We start from the raw sequence: 22,763 nt of genomic DNA, 5'->3' as shown, positions 1-22,763 counted from the left end.
TGAGGAAGGAAGTTCTTCGTTTTGCCTAATTAGCCCAAGCTCCAGCAGCAGGGAAACACTCTCAAAAGAACCTCCTTCCTCTTTTCCTAGAATTTCTAGTGAAAGCTAGTATAAAGCTAATTCCTGAACAAAGTCCATTTCTGTTACCTTGGTTGCTAACTGAACTGCATGTTTGATGTCTGAGAAAGAAAAGATATGTAGTAATCGCTAAACTTAGCAAATCTTGCTTTCCTTTTTTTTTTTTTTTAAAGCCCCCTTGGACAAAGAGAAAGACAACCTGATTTGCATTTAGAACTTAGAAAAACATTCCCATATCTATACTCTCTTCCCTCACAACTTTCTTCATGTCTAGGGGAATTCATGGACAAATTTTTTTTTTTTAACAGTAGACAGCATGAAAGTAAACTTTCTTCCAAAATTTAAATCAATCGGGTCCCTGCCTCCCCCTAGCCCTTTCTCTTTTTTAAACCCACTACTTCACAGTAGTCCTGTAACCAGCTGGGTTTCTTTCTTGTCTCTTCTCAGCTGGTGTTAAAAGTTAGAGAGGACACAGTAATAGACATTTTTACTTTGTGGTAGAATCTTTGGAATTTGATTCTGGTATGTACATGGTTTAGACTCGGCTGTTGAGTTTTGTTATTGCACTGGTCTGTTACCTGGATTGGAAATAGGCAACTACTAAAATTGATACTCGTCAAGGACAATCGTTTCCCTGCTTAGTGGACCAGCATATCTCCTACCTCCCACCCACCTCTGTGGGGCTTTTCCTGTGTCATCTCAGGCACCAAAATCCATAGCTCGTCACTGTTCAGGATAAGTTTGCAATTAGAAAATAAAGCTTGCAGTATGTAGGGGCTTTGAAAAAGATGCTTAGCTGCTCAGTCGTGTGTGACTCTTTGTGACTCCATGGACTATAGCCCACCAGGCTCCTCTGTCCATGGGATTTTCCAGGCAAGGATACTGGAGTAGGTTGCCATTTCCTCCTCCAGGGGATCTTCCCCACCGAGGGAAGATAGCACCTCTGTGCCAAAATGTTCTCTTCTCCTAAAATATCCTTGCATTCAGGTTTTTGGGTTTTTTTTGAACTTTAGTTGTAGCTGTAAATGTAAAATTTTAAAAATGAACTTAGAGCAAGATTAGATGAAACATAAGCAACTAATGAAGTTAAGATACATCCCAGGCACTAGTTTCAGATCCTTTTTGGTGTTGTTTGGGTGCAGGATTCTGTGGAAGATTTAAAAAAGAAAAAAAGACAATGTCCTTACTTTCTGAGAAATAACAATTTAAATAAAATTTCAAGAAGACAGCCCTTCAAGAAGTAAGGCATGGGGTAATACAGATCAAACATTGAATGAATGGTGCAGGAGGGGCAGGAGCACTTCCAGATAAACAACTTGGAGAAGTGTCACCGAGGACCAAGGTTTGAACTGGGTTTTGAAAGCCCCGTGGAGGGGCTTAGGTGGAGAAAAGGGGGAGAAGGGCATTCTGGTGAGTGTCCGCGCGAGATAAATTTGAGGGAGCCTTGTTAGGTCCGTTCCATTGTAGTGGAGATGTTACTTATAGATGACCTATTCCTCTCTTGCTTTTCGCACTTTGTCTTTATTGTTGGTGTTCTATAGTTATATCAGAGTATGCTTAGGTTTGGGTCACCCTTCTATGTACTGGATGAATGGTTTTAGTCTGAAGATTCATGTTATCTGTTTCTGAGTTACTGCTGCTTTTCTTTTGAAGATTCTTTCATGTTTCTCCTGTTCTCCCCTCCTGAAATATGTGTTATTTCATTTCTCTCAATTTGTATTCTGAATTCATATCTCTGAATTCCCTGAGTGTTTGACTTTTCTGTTTTTTAATCTTTGCTTTCTTGCTTTATATCCTAGGAGATTTTTAAAATTTTTCTGGCCCTTCTATAGAATGTTCTGTTTTGGCAATTGACTTTTATGTCTTGATTCTGGTGTTTTTCTTAGTATTTTATTCTTAATTTATGGATGTAAAATCTGAAATTTAAAAATTCTCTTCTGTTCTCTAGGGATCTGTTTCCTCAAGGGGCACTGTTTCTTTTGTCTTTTTCGTGTTAGCTTCTTTCCACATGTCTAGTAATTCTTGCTTGTCCATTGATAGTTAAGGATGAGGAATTTAGAAAGCTTATTGTAGGCTCTGATCATAGACGGTCAGCTGATGGGCTTGCCTTGACTTTTCTGTGAATGGTTTGAGTACTGGTTGTTAGCCCAGGAATATTCTAGATGCCATACTGAGTAGGCCAACATTTGCCCTAGTAGGCTTTGTTTTTTCCAGGTTTTTTTCCTTTGCTTATTTTCCTTAGAGACGTGTTCTCTTTTCATTTTGGGTTGAGTGTGGGGGGACAGGAGATGCTGGATAAACTTTTCTTCTAGAAAGAGTTTTAATTAGCTGTGAGTTTCTGGGCCTTCTTCCTCCCCAGCTGTGGTTCCTTTCTAAGGTCATGTTGGGAGCACTACCTGCCTCTTGTCTCTGCTCTGTGCTCCTCTCTTACCATGTGTTGTGGGTGGCAATTTTCTCTATTTCAGTTTTTTTTTAAACTCCTTATTATGGAGAGCGGTGAATATATCCAAAACTGGAACGTGGTAGATGAATCTTTCTGTATTTGTCAATCAGCTTTAGCAGTTAGTGTGGCCACTATTATTCTTCTGCCCTCCTGAGTTTGAACCAAACCTCAGACATGTTATTCCATCTATAAATATTTCAGGATGTGTTTCTAAGAGATAAGGACTCCTTTAAAAAAACACAATTACAATATTATCATTTTAATATCAAATAAGTGATTACTTCATCACTTTTTTTTCCCCCAGTAGTTTGCAGCAGGAGCTAAACAAGGTTTTGTACTGCTCTTGGCTGATAAGTTTTTGAAACTGTAGAGTCCCTTCTTTTGGAATTTGTTAGTTTTACTTTGTCTACATATTTCGGTGTGCTTCAAGGTATTCAGAAATCTGCCTAAATCTCTGTTTCTTTATTTCCTTTTGTTTTTTTAAGTCATTCTTTTCATGTGTGTCCTTAAAGAATATGACCACCCGAACAAGAAACCTTGGTTTTTAATTATCATTGGTTAAAATTATAAGTATTTCCGACATACACACAAAAAAATGAGTGGTATAGTAGAGATTCTTGTACCTACTACGTAGATACAACAAATCTTTAACATCTTGCCCTTTGGCTCTTTAAATGAAAGATTAAGCTGTAAAATTACAGAGTGCAAAGAAAAATGAAAGGAAAAAATGTGTGTCTGTCTTTCTTTGCATTTCTCTCAGGATTGGATCATACTCAGCACTGGACGTCTTTTTGATACCCCAAGGGTGGTTTTACAGATGTGGCAGACGTACGCTGAAGTCATGTTCTGTATATAAATTTGACAGGAACAGAAGTAGGCGCTCCACTGCCGAGTCCTGTGCCTTCATCACATCACTCAGTGACGCGAGTGCTCTGGGTGTGCTGAATCACTGGAGCCCACCACATACCAACGTGATTCTAAAAAACAGCCCTTTTATCTTCACAGCTATCAGGATTGTAAAGAAGAAGCACTAACTCAAAAGCTAACGTTGGAAATAAATAATAATTAGTAAAGATACATTTGGGGGTTTAAGCTAAACATTTTGAAACCATGTGTTGTAAATTTAAGGGGCTCTTTTTCTGTTGAGACCAAGAGAATCTGGAGGATCTCATTTATCTTTGTTACATTGAAACAGCAAAAGGCTCAGTTGTGCTCTGGAACATCTAGGAAGTAGTTTTAAAAGAAGTTTTGAAGTCACCAGTTAATCACTAGTATTAATTCCATGCTGCGCCTACTTAGTAGAGCTGCATCTTAGAATGTAATTATAAATGACGTAGGCTCTTATTCCCGGTTAAATTGTGGGAGCTTTATCTTCTCAACTTGTTATCTTGGGTTAGCCTTTTCATTGATGTGGAGTCCTGGTTTCTACCTCAGCATCGTCATGGTCTCTGTGACCATCAGTGTGTCACTCAACTCTGATCTCAGTTCAGGCATTGTCCTAAAATTGGATAATGACTTAACATTAGTTTATATGGTGAATGGCAGGGAACGGGGGAGAGAAAATGAATATGAATGAATAGGAATCAAGCCAGTTTCGTGCTCCTTTCTCAGGTAAAAATCTTACGCATGAGCCGGACAGGCTGCTTGTGGAGGTGGGAGAGGGTTCTGTGGTGTTGTCTTTGCTCCCCGGAATAGTTCCAGGACACCTCTGGCCAGTTCCTAAGTATGAAAACCACCAGTCAACAGGAGCATACCAGGGTTTTTCTCCATCTGAAGTTTTTAATGTAATCACAGTCATTTGGAATCTTTACGTTTCTATGGTGGGGCTCTTTCACATGATGGCAGAAATATTTATAGGTACAAATTAGTGGATGTTCAGTCGCTAAGTTGAGTCCAACTCTTTGTGACCCCATGGACTGTAGCCCACCAGGCTCCTCTGTCCATGGAATTTCCCAGGCAGGAATATTGGAGTGAGTTGCCGTTTCCTTCTCCAGGGGATCTTCCCGACCTAGGAATTGAACCCGCATCTCCTGCATTGCAGGTGGATTCTTTTTTTTTTTTATTTGAGGCTAATTACTTTACAATATTGTGGTGGTTTTTGCCATACATTGACATGAATCGGCCACGGGTATACATGTGTCCCCCCCCCGTCCTGAACCCCGCTCCCACCTCCCTCCGCATCCCATCCCTCTCGGTTGTCACAGTGCACCGGCTTTGAGTGCCCTGCTTCATGCATTGAGCTTGGACTGGTCATCTGTTTCACATATGGTAATATACATATTTCAGTGCTATTCTCTCAAATCATCCCACCCTCGCCTTCTACCACAGAGTCCAAAAGTCTGTTCTTTACATCTTTGTCTCTTTTGCTGTTTTGCATATAGGGTCGTCGTTATCATCTTTCTAGATTCCATATATATGTGTTAATATACTGTATTGGTGCTTTTCTTTCTGACTTACTTTACTCTGTATAATAGACTCCGGTTTCATCCACCTCACTAGAACTGATTCAAATGCGTTCTTTTTAATAGCTGAGTACTATTCCATTGTGTATATGCACCACAGCTTTCTCAGCCATTCGTCTGCTGGTGGACATCTGGGCCGCTTCCATGTCCTGGCTATTGCAAGCATGTGCAGGTGGATTCTTTACCATTGGCGCCACCTGGGAAGCCCGTGCCCCTCTGTGCTTCATCGTGTCTAATGCTCTGTAGCTCCACGGACTGTATAGCCCGGCAGGCTCCTCTGCCCGTGGAATTTTCCAGGCAAGAATACCCCCAATTAAAAAATGCCAAATGTGTCAAATTCTGTGGGATAATCTACTTATTTTTGGCTGGCTTACATTTACTGCAGCAAACTTTATTTTTCTTACTGTAGCAAAATATGGATAACATAAAATTGGCCATCCTAACCATTTCCTAGTGTACAGGTGAGTAGCATTAAGTGCATTCATGTTGTTGTGTATCCATCACTACCGTTTATCTCCAGAACTCTTTGATTCTCTCAAACTGTAACTCTATGTCCATTGAACGCTAACTCCCCATTCCTCTTTCTTCTGGTCTATGATAGCCACCATTTTAATTTTATTCTCTGTCTCTCTGAATCTGATCACTGTAGATACCGCATATGAGTGGAATTATACAATACTTGTTCTTTTGTGTCTGGCTTATTCCACTTGACATAATGTCGTTATACTCCATCTGTGTTCTGATACGTGTCAGAATTTCCCTCTGAGGGCTGAATGATATTTTATTGTATGTATATAAAACATTTTGTTATCCATTATCCATTGATGGGCATTTTGGTGTTGCTGACTTTCACTGTGGTGAATAGTGCTACCGTGTGAGGTAATCTTTCACAGCTTTCGCTGTGGTACATCTCACAGTTCAGAGGGGTTTGATCTTGTCCTCAGTCCTCCACTCCATCTCGGCTGCAGTGCCCCTGGCGGTTGTGGTGCCTGGAGGGTCGTGCTGCCAGGCATGACTGAGCGGGTCCTCTGTTCCCCTCCACTCTGGAGAGTCACATGTGTAATCTTAAGCCGGACGTTTATAGCTGAGGTATTGGATGTTAATTCTGGAATATTTATTTAAAGAAACAAATATGATAAATGCTGTTGATTTGCCTGTCTCCTGAAAATGAATTTCATTTTGGTGTTTAGTTTGGTGTTCTCACTAACTAAACTAAATCACTGGTGGCTCATATGGTAAAGAATCTGCCTGCAATGCAAGAGACCCAAGTTTGATCCCTGGGAGAACGAAATGGCAATCCACTGCAGTATTCTTACCTGGGAAATCCTATGGACAAGAGGAGCCTGGCGGGCTACAGTCCAAGGGGTCACAAAGAGTTAAACACGACTGAGCGACTAACACTTTCTTGGTGTTCCCACAGCATGGGAGGCTGTGGCAGGTTAGAAGCAGGTGAATGATAGAATCTGGCTTATGTTCTGCAGTGATGATTCTGGCTGCTGTGTGGAGTGTATTGGAGAGAGTCTAGAACAGACTTAGAGAGACCCAGTAAGACTGCACTGGTGTAGCTGAGATGTAACGAGTGGTCACGATATTAGGTGGATGTCAGGGGAGGTATAGGGAAATGGACAGATTCCAGAGATTTTGGGGAGGTAGCATTAGTGAAATTGGTAATAATTCAAACGTGGGTTGTGAAGAGGGGAAGCCTTTCATGGTGACTTCCAGAATCCTGGCTTGAATGACAGGTTCAGTGGCTGTTACTGAGATGGGGACCATTGGGTCTGGAGCTTTAGGGATGAGGGAGCACAGAAAAGCAGGAGTTCAGCTTTAGGTGTGTTAAGTGTGAGCTGACTGTGAAAGCTCCCAGTGGAGATCCCAAGGAGGTAAACATGACACACACTCTGGTGTTGAAATTAAAAATGTGGTGCTGAGAGGAAAGGGTGCAGGTCGGGGATGAAAAGTGGGGAGTTGTGACCAATGGATGAGACTGTTGGTCCAGGGCTAGACCCTGAAGAGATATGGCATTCAGAAGTTGGATACAGGAGGAGCGACAGGCCAAGATCGGAAAGACACTTGAGAAGCAGGAGGCACATCTGTAAAGTGTGATGTTCTCGGAACGGAGCATCGTTTCCAGGGATGAGGGTGGGGGTCCGCCGGGCCTAGTGTTCTGAGGGTACTGGGAAGGCTGTTTCTACTGGCGAAGACTCCTGAGGCGCACTTTTAACTTATCCTGCTTGGGGGGATGGGGTATTAACTGTCAGTGGAGATTGAAGCCCAAACAGGGAAAGGATCTTACGAAGACTTGTAACCTGCTGGTTTACGAAGACTTCCTAACCTTTCCTGTAAGGAGCAGAGCCCAGAAAAGGCATTCCAGTAATAAGCCTTAAGTACAGCCGACAATGATCAGCTCTTAGGGTATACGCAGCAAGATGTAAATGTGAACATCTGTTGCATGCTCTCTGTTACTCTCCCTTTGTGACTAAAAACAAAGTACTTCTACTTCATAAATCACTACTACTTCAAAATACTGCAGACTTGTACAATCAGTACCTTCTGTTCACTGAATATGAATATCAGAATTTGAATGTTTATCTTTGGGTTGTTTGAGCGATTCTTCTAGAAATCTTTCTTTTTTCAGCTTTTCCTTTTGCCTCATCTTGGATCTTAGAAAAGATAACTCATTTTGTTAGTAGTGCCAGGAAGCAGGCAGTTTCCATGGCAACTGACAGATTGCGTTTACTGTGGAAATTTCCTGAATTAACAGAGCTGCATTGCAGAAGGATGCATAAAGCAGTGTTCATCTAGAGATCCTAAGAGCATGGACACAGAAGAACAGTTGCAGTATGGTGCAGGGTATGTGTTCCGTTTGTTTTCCTGTCTGAGGACGCTTACGCCTTATATCTATTTATATGCTGAGGGGAGAGTGAAACAGCTTGAGGCATTTTAGTGTGTGCTTGCTAAAATCAAGGAAGCTCTGGGAAGGAGGAGGAAGGGATAATTTGGGAAGAAAGAAATGTTTGACAGCATCAGGAGGAAGTCAGGATAACAGTAAATGAAGTAGAAGAACATGATAATGAAATAAGAGGAGAAAACACATTTCCAGCTGATTAGATAATAAAGGGGTCTTATGAGAGGTAGCTGTGGACACAAGAAGATACTTATCAGTGGAAAACGAGCAGGCCTTGGCAGGCTCGGGGAGTCGCACCTTCCCATGCAATCAGGAGGTCGCTGCTGAGGTAACGACTGCTGCTGGAGGCCCTGCCGCTGTGAGGGCACCCGGGCCAGGTGGCATGTGCGGCCTCGTGCCCTCACTGCCTGTCACAGGGAGAAGGGGAGAGCCACCGAGGGGTCTCTCCCGGGGCATCTGGGCAGGCTTTTCCAGAAAAAGCGGGAAGTGTATCTCGAGATTAAATCCTGGAAATAAAACTATAGGATTTGGGTAGATAATTGAAATTTCTTCTCCTCCAGAGCATAATTGTAAATTTGAAAGAGGAGTGATGTGAGAAATGAATGGATAGGACTCAGATCATTTAAATGATGAGTGATATTTAGCTGACTAGATGTCATTTAGATTACGCAGTCAGCAGACTGCAGCCCATGGGCCAGGTGTGGCCTGCTGCTGTGTTTTTGAAAATCAAGTTTAATTGGGATGTAGCCATACCCATGTAGTCATATATTTGCCACAGACACCTGTATAGATGGCAAAGCCTGACATATTTATTGTCTGTCCCTTGACAGAAGAAGTTTGATGGCTTGTGATTCAGATGGCGTGTGGGATTCCTAGGGCTGCCGGAACAAATTACCACAGACTTGGTGGCTTCAAGCAGTAGGAATGTGTCCTCTCAGGTTTGGGAGGCCGAAATCTGAAGTCTCGGTGCTGGTGGGGCTGTACCTTGTCCAAAGGCTCCAGAGGCCGCCCCGCCCAGTCCTGTTTCCAGCTCTGGGAGCTCTTGGTGTCCCTCGGGTTTTGGTCGCAAAATTCCAGTTGCCGCCTTCCAGACCTCCCTGTGCCTCTCTATGTGTCACTGTTTTCTCCTTTTCCGTCTCTTAGAAGGACACTCATCCTTATATTTAGAGTCCTCCCTACTCCAGGACGGTCTTCTCTTGAGACCATTTTCTTACCTGCACGTGTAAAAATAAGGTCACCTTCTGAGGTTGCAGGGGGACATGTCTTCTGTTGGGGCATGATTGAGTCCACTGCACGTGGAGTTGGAGAGCTGAGCTTTGGCTTCTTGGACCACGTGCTGCGTCAAGAAAAGTCAGTTCCTGGCAAGTTTCCTTGGGAAACCTATGAGGCAGATACTCTGAAGTAGACTTGTTGACCTGCCGGAGAGGATGTTAAACTAACTTTTCAAGGACAGGACACACAGGCGCAATTGTAGTCACAGCACACGGCAAGCAGCTGGGCGGAGGTGGTCCCGGAATATTCGCAGGAGAAGTGCTAAAACATTCCTGGGAAACCATGAGTGTAGTCTGCTGTTAAGCATCGGCATCTGTCTCTCCTCAACTGCCACCCCCTAGGAAACAGCAGAGTGAATCTGGAAATGTATTGAGAAGTGGTTGGAACCAAAATAAGAACCAGTGTTTTGAGAGATTAGACTACATTATGACAATAGGAAGTGTGTACATGATTTAAAATAAGTAAATTTCAAACACAAGCGAGTGAACAGAGCCATTAGTTGGAGGCTTGACTCTGGTTGGAGAGCCTCTGTATTGTCATAAGAGTGTATAAACTGTTGGCCTGGGCAGGTGAGGCCAGTGGTGTCTCCTTTACCTTCGGAACACATTTATGAGCCATGGTCGTGATGGTGGATTTCTGTCCCTGCAGTCCTTGGAAGCCTCAGTCAGCGTATTTGGGTCTATTTGGAAATGTTTGAGCAGTGATACCTGCCCACAGTGAAGAATCAGATGTAGACAGGGGATTCTAGTGAGGGTGGTGGAACTGCACAGAAAACTCCCTTCCCTCTGTGATCTCAGGGACCCCCACCTAGTGCCTGCATTCTCACCTGTGCACATGAAAATGAAGCCCCTGGTGTAGACTTGATGGAGATAATCACAGAATTAAGCAGCACTAAGCAAAGATGGTTAGAAGTGGATCCAAATTAGGGTTCACCAAGAATAAGCAGTACAAGCCAGCCTACTATATAGACGTGTCTTGGTCTCACCATATGTGGGTACAGAAGAGGAACACTCAGCCCGTTCCAGGGCTCTCAGGCACAGTTTCCTGAAGGACGAGACTAGATGAAGTTCATATTTTCTTTCTGATGGGGTTCTGTTAGTCTGTTACTCTGGATCTTGAATACCAAACTGAGAAGTTGGGAAGCAGTAGAAATGGGAGTTCTCTTCTCTTCTTCCTTTAACAAGATATTTTATGTGTTGAGTGCCACCCATGGTGAATTGTATGCTTTAGAGAAGAATTCAAACCCACTACAACGACTTTAACTTTTAATGTTTCTATTGGCACCTAAAGTATCCATAAGGAAATAGAATGAGATAAGGTTTAAAGCATAGATTGAGATTAAGTTGGTTAATCATAGTTTACACAAGCTAACAATTTAACACGCCAAGGTTCAAAAATACACTAGGTTTCAGTAGATATATAAAATACATGCTAAATGTGTCTGCTAATAAAATTTATTTCTATAAAATCTTTTTTCTCACTGGCTTATTTGAATAAGTGCTCCCCCAAAATATTAAAAGCTTGAGAATATAGTTTCATAGTTATGTGTTTAAAAGACAGTTCACGTAGTAATAGTGTCAAACATTAGCTATAGGTTAGGAATGAAAACTGGTTCAGACTCTTGGTTCATATTTGCTTGAGGAACTAAAATTCTGATTTTGTAAAAGTAATTTCATATTTGTAGTACAAAATGATATGTGAGTAGCAGCTACCTGCTAAAACATTTAAGAAACAAAGGTGAAAATATGAAACATAGAAAATTAAGACACCTAATGCTAAATGCTATGTCTGATCACTAATAACAGTACCAGGATAAAGAAAAAAGGTACACAGGGTTTCTCTTCCAGCGTTGCTGCAGAGACTGCCTGTGGTAGGGGCCCTCCGAGCCTCTGGTCTCAAATGCAGAGAGCATCTCCATTCCCTTTTCTGTCCTGCCCCCTCTTGGTAACCACAGAAAGTGACTGGGGAGGGGTGGGAGGAGGAGGAGACATGGATGCTGACCTGTTCCGCTGGGTAGCGTGGTCATTCTGAGACGTGTTGCAGGTGGATGCAGGGAAGGATTGGAGCAGCAGATGGACTGAGAGATTTAGTTTTACTTGCTGCTGTCAGTGGAGAGCACAGTGCTGGAGAGCAAGGAGACTGGGGGTGGTCCATTTGCCTTGGGAACAGCCAGTGCTCTGATGGGTGATATGCTGAGCCCTGGATGCCTCAGACTATCTGCGTGCTTTCAGCTGTAGACATGTGACAGGCACACCCTTTTCACACAGAGTAGGGTCCAGGGAAGCCAGTCTGTTTCTCTCCCTCTCAACAGTTTTATTGAGGGGTAATTGACAGAATAATCTGCACGTATGTAAAGTGTACGTTTGCTAGGTTTTGCTGTATGCGCCCATGAAGCCATCACCACAAGCAAGAAGGCAGACGTGTTCATTATCCCCAAAGTTTCCTCCTGCCCCCTGTGGTTTTTACATCAAGACATTTGAGTTGGTTCTTCTCTCCATTCTTTAGTTTCTTGAACACATGGAATGCAATCATAAGCACTGTTTCATTGTCCTTATCTGCTCATTCCTGCCTCTCTGTCATCTCTGGGTCACTTTGAGTTGATTGCTTTTTCTCCTTGAGATGGTTCCTAGTATCTTGCTTCTTTGCGTACTTGATTTTATATTGCGTGGCAGATATGGAGTGCTGGCTATTTTTGTATCTTATGTATTTTTGAGCTTTCTGCTTTGGTTAAGTTACTCAGAAATACTTGGATCCTTTTGGGTCTTACTCTTTAGCTCTGGTAGGCAAGACTGGATCCTTCTGCGTGCTTTCTCGAATTCCCTATGAATATGGAGTTTTCTGCTTTGCAGGCAGGGATTGTTGTATGAGCTTTGATATCCTTCCCTGTAATGCTTTTGGATAGCTCTTTCCTCAGGCTTATGTAGGTTCCTCATAAGCTTGTGATGATCAAGGGACCTCTCCCACCCCGCCGTGTGTCTCTGTGGTTCTTCTGTGCAGCTCTTTTATCCAACACTCTGCCTTGAGAACCCAGTCTCCCCAGACTCCCAGACCCATCACCTCCACGTGAGGGTCTGCCTGAATCTGCCCTCCCTGTGTTGCAGTCTGTGCAGTCTTCTGTAGGCAGTAAGTTGGGGCGCTGTAGGGCTCACCTCGTATATTTCCTGTCTCTCAGTGCTCACTGCCCTTTGCTGCCTGCTGTCCAGGGTCTTCAGGACCTTTCCATATATTGTCTGTTTTTTTAGTTGTCAGTCTGTCTCCTGATGCTTTATTGTACCCTGAACACAAGTTTCATAAGACACTCATCGTGAGATGGGAGGAGAGGTATGGAATTAGGGAATCATATCTTCGATGCTTTGAGAAAGAGTATCTCTGAATATGATATTGCACAGCATTCAAAATCACCTCTCAGATGGATGATTAGCATTTGTAATAAAGTAGGAGAAATCATGGCACTTCTTAAAAAAGATTGGAAAGTGTTGAGGAGAGAACAGATTTGGATAAATAGGCAACAGAATTACTGAAAAGGGTGATAGATGAGAAAAAAAAGACAACTCTAGGAAACTGAAAATGCAGTGGTGGAGTGAAATCCATGTTGCATGTGGAAGTGAACTTAGATGATACTGCAGGATGGCAAAAGAATGATGGGAATGATTGATTCTAAAATGCCCCAATTACTGCATTTTTTTGCATATATAATTTCTTAAATACAATCGGAAGGTAAACAGCACCCTGGAGAAATATGTGCAGTACAGAACAAAGAGTTGATAGGGATGTTAACAGAAAAAGAATTTTTTAGCAGAAGCAGTGGACTTCCCAGGTGGTGCTTGTGGGAAAGAACCTACCTGCCAATGCAGGAGGTATAAGAGATGAGGGTTCGATCCTGGATCGGAAAAATCCCCAGGAGGAGGGCATGGCCATCCACTCCAGTATTCTTGCCTGCAGAATCCCATGGACAGAGGACCCTGGAGAGCTACAGTCCATGGGGTTGCAAAGAGTCGGACACTGCTGGAGTGACTTAGTACAGCATAGCAGAAGCAGCAAGAACAAAACAAACACCTGTGTAGGAGAGCTCTGGTTAAGGGAATGTTATCTCAGGTGGTTAACCAAAGAAGAAGCAGTTGTTTACTGAATAGCTAAGAACATCCGACTCTAAGAGTAGTAGATCAAAATGCCTCTCAAAGAGTGATCTAGTCACCTTTCAGGTTGGCCTGAGGGAAAAGGTGCTGTGGGCCCGGCCCAGGGGGCTCCTGCCTCTAGTCCTGCATGGTCAACACAGGCAGACTCCCCAGGCAGCGAGATGCAGCCACGTGGCCCATGTAGTTGCACTCAGGTCAACAGTGCGTTCAGCGACATCTGTAAAGCAGGAAGTGCGACAGGTCACTGTGTAATAGTACAGGAAAATGCGAAGGGTGTACACTGAATTGTTCATAGTGCTTTTGTCCCATTATGATCGATTTCCTTTCTTAAATTTCTCTTCTGCCTGTGTCGCTGCAGGAGGGATTTAGGATTGGGTAATCCGGTTGGAAGAAGGGATTCAGGTGCTTGTCCTGCTGCTGAATTTGCACAGCAAAGCCCTGTATGTAATAGATGTGGCCGTGGGGGCTGGGGCTAGAGCCATCCCAGGTCACTTTGGCTGTGCCATTCTGTGTCTTTAAAAAAACACGCCCACCCTCCTGTGTAGAAAGTTTCAGGCAGCTTTATTAGACACGTTAGATAGAAATAAAACTTTTCTCCGTGCTCAGTCTGATTATCTTTTGGAACATTATGTCACAGTTCTTTGACTTTTTAAGTATTAGTAGGATTTCAGAAACTCGAAGATTAGTCTGGGTCAAAGAAGGGACAGTAATTAAAATACAATAGTGATGGTTCAGTATTAATGGACAAGTTGCTCATTTCTGTCCCAAAGAACAATTATCAGAGAAAGTACTCAGCCATACAGATGGCCAACAGGCACTTGAAAAGATGCTCAATATCACTGATTACGAGAGAAACACAAACCCAAACTATAATGATGTATCACCTCACACCTGTCAGAATCAGTTCAGTTCAGTCGCTCAGTCGTGTCCGACTCTTTGCGACCCCATGAACCGCAGCACGCCAGGCCTCCCTGTCCATCACCAGCTCCCTGAGTCCACCCAAACCCATGTCCATTGAGTCGATGATGCCGTCCAGCCATCTCATCCTCTGTCATCCCGTTCTCCTCCTGCCCTCAATCTTTCCCAGCATCAGGGTCTTTTCCAATGAGTCAGCTCTTCACATCAGGTGGCCAAAGTATTGGAGTTTCAGCTTCAACATCAGTCCTTCCAATGAACACCCAGGACTGATCTCCTTTAGGACGGACTGGTTGGATCTCCTTGCAGTCCAAGGGACTCTCAAGAGTCTTCTCCAACACCACAGTTCAAAAGCATCAATTCTTTGGCGCTCAGCTTTCTTTATAGTCCAACTCTCACATCCATACATGACCACTGGAAAAACCATAGCCTTGACTAGACGGACCTTTGTTGGCAAAGTAATGTCTCTGCTTTTTAATATGCTATCTAGTTTGGTCATAACTTTCCTTCCAAGGAGTAAGCGTCTGTTTCCCCATCTATCTGCCATGAAGTGATGGGACTGCATGCCATGATCTTAGTTTTCTGAATGTTGAGCTTTAAGCCAACTTTTTCACTCTCCACTTTCATCAAGAGGCTCTTTAGTTCTTTACTTTCTGCCATAAGGGTGGTGTCATCTGCATATCTGAGGTTATTGATATTTCTCCCGGCAGTCTTGATTCCAGCTTGTGCTTCCTCCAGCCCAGCATTTCTCATGATGTACTCTGCATATAAGTTAAATAAGCAGGGTGACAATATACAGCCTTGACGTACTCCTTTTCCTATTTGGAACCAGTCTGTTGTTCCATGTCCAGTTCTAACTGTTGCTTCCTGACCTACCTACAGGTTTCTCAAGAGGCAGGTCAGGTGGTCTGGTATTCCCATCTCTTTCAGGATTTTCCACAGTTTATTGTGATCCACACAGTCAAAGGCGTTGGCATAGTCAATAAAGCAGAAATAGATGTTTTTCTGGAATTCTCTTGCTATTTCAATGATCTAGCAGATGTTGGCAATTTGATCTCTGGTTCCTCTGCCTTTTCTAAAACCAGCTTGAACATCTGGAAGTTCACGGTTCACGTATTGTTAAAGCCTGGCTTGGAGAATTTTGAGCATTACTTTACTAGCATGTGAGATGAGTGCAATTGTGCGGTAGTTTGAGCATTCTTTGGCATTGCCTTTCTTTGGGATTAGAATGAAAACTGACCTTTTCCAGTCCTGTGGCCACTGCTGAGTTTTCCAAACTTGCTGGCATATTGAGTGCAGCACTTTGACAGTGTCATCTTTCAGGATTTGAAATAGCTCAACTGGAATTCCATCACCTCCACTAGCTTTGTTCATAGTGATGCTTCCTAAGGCCCACTTGACTTCACATTCCAGGATGTCTGGCTCTAGGTGAGTGATCACACCATCATGATTGTCTGGGTCGTGAAGAACTTTTTTGTACAATTCTTCTGTGTATTCTTGTCAGAATGGCCTTTCTGTCAGAATGTCATTCTGTCCGAATAGCCATCATCAAAAAGTGTACAAATAGTAAATGCTGGAGAGGGTGTGGAGAAAAGGGCATTCTTGTACAGTGTTGGTGGGAATGTAAATCGGTGTCACCACCATGGAAAACAGTATGGTGATTCCTTAAAAAACTAAAAAAGCTACCATATGATCTATCAGTCCCACTCCTGGATATGTATCTGGAGGAAAAAACCCTCTAATTTGAGAAGATATATGCACCCCAAGGTTCATAGCGGTACTATTTATAATAACCAAGACATAGAACCAACCCAAGTGCCCGTCAACAGATGGTTGGCTTACTCAGCCATGACAAAGAATAAACGACTGCGATTTGCAGCACCATGAATGAATCTAGAGAATATTATACTTGGTAAAGTAAGTCAGACAGAGAAGGGCAAATATACACGTGTAGAATCTGAAGAAATAATACAAATGAATCTATATACAAAACAGAAACAGAGGCACATAGAAAACAAATTTATGGTGCTGACTCCCCCCGCCTTGGGGATGGCATAACCATAGTATGTTTTTCTGTGATTTTCACAGCTGTTTTCCTGTCTAACTGAGAAAGTGGATCTCTGGGTAAAAATCTTGTTCTCCTGTTCATCTTTTTCTTTCAGTAGCTTTATTGAGGAGGTATCACCCATACACCATACAACTCACCCATTTAAGCTGTATGATTCTATCACTTGGAGTATATTCAGAGTTGTACACCTGTCACCTTACTCAATTTGTGAATGTTTTCATTAGCCCAAGAAGATAACCCACATCCCTTATCTGTCAATCTGTTCACTTTCAAAAAGAAAAAAAGGAGCTTATCCAGAAGCCATACAGCAGGCCTACAGTAAGCTAAACTGTTTGCAGAGATATTCCATAATTCTAAAATTTGGTCTTTGTGGCAGTATTATAACTGTTGTTTTTGTGTGACTTTATGTAGCAATGAAACATTCATTTCATTTCTCAGGAATGCTAATGGTAAATGTTATGTGATACAGTATAATCATGAGTGATAGCCTTTGCTGTATTCTGTTGGCTGGAAACAAGCCAAAGAGAGGTGTTCAAAGAGAGGTGCTTACATAGAGATGTGGATACTGGAAAAGTGGAGGTCACAGGCACCACCTTGGAGCCTGTCTGTCATGACCCTCAGCAGTAGGCCAATGCTGACTATTTCACCAGTGATTAAACTGAGCCACAGAGATTTTCTTGTCAGTGGTCATAGAACAGTAGTCATTATATATGAAACTTCTTTATGTTAGATTATTTCCTGGCTTAATCTCTCTACCTACTTCAGTGGAAAAGTAGGTAGAGACCCACTTGCTTAGATCTGATTCCATCTTAGGCAGTTCAAGCTTCACACCTGAATGGTCACTTATGCCACTGGTTTCTGGGCTTCCTGTGACTCAAGATGCTAGGTATATATAGTACTGGTGAAAGTGTTTTGTAAACTGAAAAGAACTTGTTTGGATGAAAGCTGGTACTATGACTTATTAAAGTTATGGTTTGAGAATCTGGCATTTGGAATGCTGGTTTACTGAGTTTTTATTTAGACAAAGCGTATTAACTTTTTAACTATAACCTTGACTCAGTTATTATTAATACTGGTATAAATGATTATTCTGGGAGAGTGGTTTTAAAATTCTAAGTCCATGAGAAGCTTAAAAGTAACTTTAAAAAACAGTCGTGCTAATCTGAGAAAACATTTCCTAAATTTTAGAAGAAATAGATAACCAATCATGTTCCTGCTTGTATCACTAAATCAGGTTTTAAACGTTTCTGATCATTTAATATGAAATGGAAAAACTGTAGATAATATTCAATGGAGTCTTTTTCTTTATGTCTGCTGCACTCTCTGGTTTGATACAGTTCATTCCTACACATGGGTGTGTGTGCAAGAGAGAAACCGAAAAACACAATTGATGTAACATTTTTCATTGGATTTGATTTTTTACAAAGTATGGTTAGAAGTTAATACTTGACCTCCGGTTTGCATTTTGGAGGTACATTTTTTATTTAATGAAAATCAGAAACAAGTGAGTTCTTCTGTCCATGATTTTTTGTTTTTCCATCCATTGCTCTATCTGCTCATCAAGGACTGAGAGGCTCATGTGGCAGTGTTCCTCTTGGAGCCAGCTGGCTAGCTCTTTAACTGTTCTCCCTCCACAGGATGGCATTAACAGGAGCAGGGCAGTACCCTGAGGTGCTAGTTTCCAAACTTTGCTGGCATCACCTGGGTGTCTTAAAATACCCTGTTTTCTGACCTCTGCCCACATATTCTGATTTGATAGCCATATGATGATGCCTGGGCATTGGGAGTTAATACATCTCCCCAGGTGCTTCTTATGGGTGGCAGAGTTTATGAACAGCTGTATTAAGGACCGAGGACCTGGAATAATCCATGTTGGATCAAGCAGGATAAGAGATTTTTGAAAATGAGGTTTGTAGCACCTGGGATTCTGCATTTGATAATGCAGTTTTGCAAAGTCTGGAAAAGATCTTGTATTTGGAAATGAAACTGGTCTGCAGTAGGAGTTTCTTCCACAAATGGAAGTTTGGCTTTATGAGTCCCTTTAAAGCTGTGTTTGTCAACTCCCTCAGTTTAGGTCTTTCTTAACTTGGTGTGCGAAAAACCAAAGTGGCACAAACAAATGAACAAACAAATCCCCAGAAACCTGGAGCTCAAACTGTTTTAGTAACTAATGAGGAAAGAAATTTTCCCACGCATTAATCAGTGCTAGCTAAAAAAGAGAAAATAAAGTCAAAACCTATTTAAAATGTGGAAAAATTTCTTCCTAATATTTTAACAGAGAGAGACTGAGAACACACAGCATTGAGTCGTCAGGAAAACTGAAGATCTCCCCTGAGCAGCACTGGGATTTCACTGCAGAGGACTTGAAAGACCTCGGAGAGATTGGACGAGGAGCTTACGGTTCTGTCAACAAAATGGTCCACAAACCAAGTGGGCAAATAATGGCAGTTAAAGTAGGTGATGCCCGCGATTATTTTGGGTACTTTAATCCGTGAGATGCTGAGTCTGGGGGCGGCAGTACCACTGTTCTGTTCCTGCTCTCCTGGTTACCCGTGGGGCTCATACAGCTTTTCCTCCCAGTTCTTCTGCAGCAGTGTTCTTAACTGCTGGCATGTTTTCTCCCCTCTGGAAACATGAATTGTGACCTGTGCATGTTCCCTGCACCCCTGGCATGATGCATTAACATGTTTTAAACTTCAGGCCCTTCCACTGCCAAGGTGAGTTCCAGTCGGGCAGCCGCACCCTGGGGACCTGGGCGGTGCTGCGGGGCGCCAGGCGGGAGCTGGACGAGGAGGCTGCGCTCTGGGTTGGGCGGGGTGCGGGGCTAGGGCTAACAGCAGGCTCACTGACGGTTTCCCGGAAACCACGCACATGCTGTTGCCACTAACCTCAACCTTACTCGGTCCTGACCGGCTCGGCTGCTCTGTGTGTATTTCATCTCCACTCCGTAGGGCCCCGCGCCCAGGGTATGCTGACACGTGTCCTCTGTGATGGTGCTGTCATGTCTATCAGTACCGTGACTGTCATGAGTGGCCACACGTGCAGATTGGCCCGTACACGGTACCTGGCAGGCTGACGTTGGCACTTGGGAAGAGCCGATGGTTTTCACCTGATTCCCCAACAGGCCCATGTCAGTGTAGTTTGTTCATCTGTTCATTCAGATGTTTAACTGAATGTTCCCTCTCTGTAAGATATTTCAGGAAAATTGATGATGGCTGGGGGCAATTTAAAATGAAAAAGGGAAACATGAGATAAGGCCACGCTCTCATCGAACTTAAAATTCTTATGAGAACAAATACTTTCCCAGTTTGTAAGAATTGAGAATGGATTTGCAGACAGTCTAAGCGAATCATCTTCCTGTTTAGCCCCCTGATTTGAAAGGTTATCAAAATGACTTGATGAGAGGAGTTGCCTGTTTCCTGCTTGACTTTTGGGAGTGGATTTGTGTCACATTAATGTAAAAATACTTCCTGTATTGAAGTTTATTGTGAGTGAAGTGTTACTCTTTTAGCCTCCTTCACTGTTGAGCAGTTTTCTTTGCTGGGTTGTGTAAAACTAATGATAAATTGATGGTGGGGCGAAATCTTAGGATTCTCCCTGTGGAGCCTAACCTGTTTTTGGCCGTATTTCTTTTACAATGTGGGGAGAACTATAGATTTTTTCTTGGGAAGATGCTTACATATACAACATTTTGCATGTAACCACAGACCTCTCAAGATGCACAGGCTGGAACCTCTGCTTTGGATTATCTGTTGAATTAAAATGTTGTTTTCCTTGGAATGTAAAATAACTTCTCTTTATGCTGTACACTGTAGTGTGAGTGGAAAGAAAGTCATTTTGTTTAGACTGCTCTGCACAAGCGTTGCATTGTCCTTATGTACTGTCTGTTCATGACACTCACTTTTACGTGGCAGAGGTTTAAGGGGAAACTATCCTGTAAACTAAAGTTCTAGACTTTTCTCCCAGATGCCAGGGAAGGTACTTTTAATAATTATGTCCTGCTTTTTTCAGTCTGTGCTGTTCTGTGCTTCACTCTGTTGATCAGCATCATAATCTGTTTTGGTAATATCGATAGGCTGTAGCCGTGATTAATAGGTTTTAAAGGTAAGCAAAGAAATTCCCTCATTTTGATGTTGAAGTTTTTTTTTTTTTAATTTGCTAACATTTGCAATTGTATAATGCTTACTCAAATTTTGAAAGAATTTAAGAGTGAAAATAGGAAACTGTCTGCCATTCATCATCTGACTTTGAGAAATACTTCTCAGGTGGTCTTGGGACCTACAGACGGATGCCTGTCACATCTGTACTCACCAGGTGATACTGTCTCTTTATCACCTTGAATTCTTGAGCAAGCATGATAGTTTAGCATGGGGGGTGCTGGGAGGGCAGTTTAAAAAGAAGGAAAAAATGAGACATGGCCATGCTCTCATTGAACTGGGTAATGTGACATTCCAGTCAGGGTATTGATGGGGTGTAACAATTGGAATCCGTGAGTTCGAATAATAATGGAAGAGGAAGTGTTCGTGCATTCATGTAATTAAAAATTGACACCCGTTTGATGACTGATACATGCCATAACTGCCCATTTTAAAATATATTGTTGTTGGTCTCTTTGAAAATACTTAGCTTTTCCTCACGCCCGAGAGAGTCTATTTGCTCTTCACTTCGGCTCACAGACCAGATTGACAAGTACAGATACACAGAGGCATTGTGTGATTAAGGATTTAGGTGTGACTTTTTCATGTGGATGGCTCTATTCCTGATCACACGCTGGGTTTAGCTCTGAGATGAGGACTATGGAGATTTAAAGGAACTGTGAGATAGCGGTTCACACTCCTGTGAGTCCTCCTTGATGTCGGGGAAATGAGACGGCCACTTGAAGTAACTCCACACTGTCGTCTGATGCACTTTAGGAATGTATTGCCACAGGGTCTTTTAGAGGTCAGGAAGGACATCCTCTAACACTGGCCCTTCAGGCTTGGATCAGCATCCTCTGCAATAACATTTCATGCCCCAATTTGCATGATGGTGGAATAACGACTGGATAAACACATGAGACACGCAGTCACCATCCTCTGGGAGGGAAGTAGGTGTCTGCTTAGCTCTCTGGCAGAGCTGATTGTCCTGGGGAAGGAGCCCAGGGTTCAGACCAAACGATTGAGGAAGCAGTCAGAGTTAGAGAAATTCAGATCTGGGAGAAACCCCCAGTGGAGTTAGTCCCAGATGATCAGAATCTGATCCAGGCAAATCCAGGGACACCGGAGGGAAGAATCAAGAAGAAGAGCTGTCTGTGGCTGGAGTGGGGAGGGATGGCTAACTAGGATCACCACCCAAGGGCTGGAGGAGGGACCTTGTGCAGGCCTGGACAGCCGCTGCCCTGTTGGTAGGTCCAGATTGACTTCTTGAAGGAGCCTGCCCGGTTCTTATTTGTAGGGAGAGTAGGAAAGAATGAAAATGGGAGGGAGAGGGAATAAAGGAGAGTGAAGATGGAAGGCAGTGGGGCTAACGGGGGAGTCAGGTTCTCATCTCAGTGGAGAATGGACCTGATCTGACCGTTGGGTGGGGTAGAGAGGTGTTAGGATTGTCATTGTTAAGACGAGCTTTGAGTTTTCTAGTTGAGAAGTTATCTGAGTTGATCCGGAAAACAGACCAGCTCTTTGCTGCATAGGCCACACCGAGTTAATGATGTGACTGTATGTACATTGAAGGGTTTCAGGTGTTTTCCATTTCTTGGTGATCTGCCTGACTTGTTCCTTCCACCCTCAGTGTTTTTCTCTACTCTTCCAACTCTCCTGTTGCATTGGTTTAATTGTTCCTGATCCTGAGCTGGTAACCTGATCTTGATTGCTGCATTCTTGCCTCTCCTTGGTATTTGGATCTTGACGCCAGTGTCCCTGACCTAAAATTGAGACCTAGGTTAACCCGATGACTGCTGGGAAGGGCCAGAGCCTCCCCGTGCGGTGTCAGCACCCACAGCCCCGCCCTCCTCTTGACGCCAGTGTCCCTGACCTAAAATTGAGACCTAGGTTAACCCGATGACTGCTGGGAAGGGCCAGAGCCTCCACGTGCGGTGTCAGCACCCACAGCCCCGCCCTCCCCGGGCCACATGATCTGCTCACTTGCAGGCCTCCTGTGTGGACGGGTCCACTGTGGGAGGAGGTGGGGGTCTGCAGAACAGGGCTGGGTTTCATTTCCCTGCCACCGCGGGCAGTTTTGTTGATTCTCAAGGGCCCACGGTGCTAGTATTTGATTATCCAGATCACTGGTGGGATGCAGAAGCCATGATTATCTTTTTTTGAATTGAGACTGAATTCCAGTGTCTTAAGCTCTCCTTCGGCTACATCAGGGGGCTTATTAGGAAGACCAAATTGATTGTCCCATATGATTCATGTTGCTGATGTCTCTTGAGTGTTGTGAATGAAACATGTCAGTGGAGCACTTCCGGGGAGGGTGGATCCCAAGGAAGTGGCAGGGCTGTGCGCCC

General features: G+C 43.3%; 1 protein-coding gene across 9 annotated transcripts in view; it reads left to right on the top strand.

Moving 5' to 3' along the window:
• MAP2K4 (mitogen-activated protein kinase kinase 4) overlaps positions 1-22,763 on the top strand; it is a 76,620-nt gene that overhangs the window by 29,485 nt on the left and 24,372 nt on the right. For all 9 annotated transcript variants that reach the window (XM_081580688.1, XM_081580683.1, XM_081580687.1 and 6 more), the window contains one exon: positions 18,558-18,732. In XM_081580688.1, coding sequence (XP_081436814.1) covers positions 18,694-18,732 — 39 coding nt within the window. In that variant the 5' untranslated portion in view covers positions 18,558-18,693. The remainder of the gene's footprint in view (positions 1-18,557; positions 18,733-22,763) is intronic.

The sequence above is a fragment of the Giraffa tippelskirchi genome, chromosome 3 (genome assembly GCF_054371585.1).
Source record: "Giraffa tippelskirchi isolate mGirTip1 chromosome 3, T2T-mGirTip1v1.2.pri, whole genome shotgun sequence".
NCBI classification, from domain to species: Eukaryota; Metazoa; Chordata; class Mammalia; order Artiodactyla; family Giraffidae; genus Giraffa; species Giraffa tippelskirchi.
Note: the sequence above shows the minus strand (reverse complement) of the source record. Positions and strands in the feature narration are given on the sequence as shown.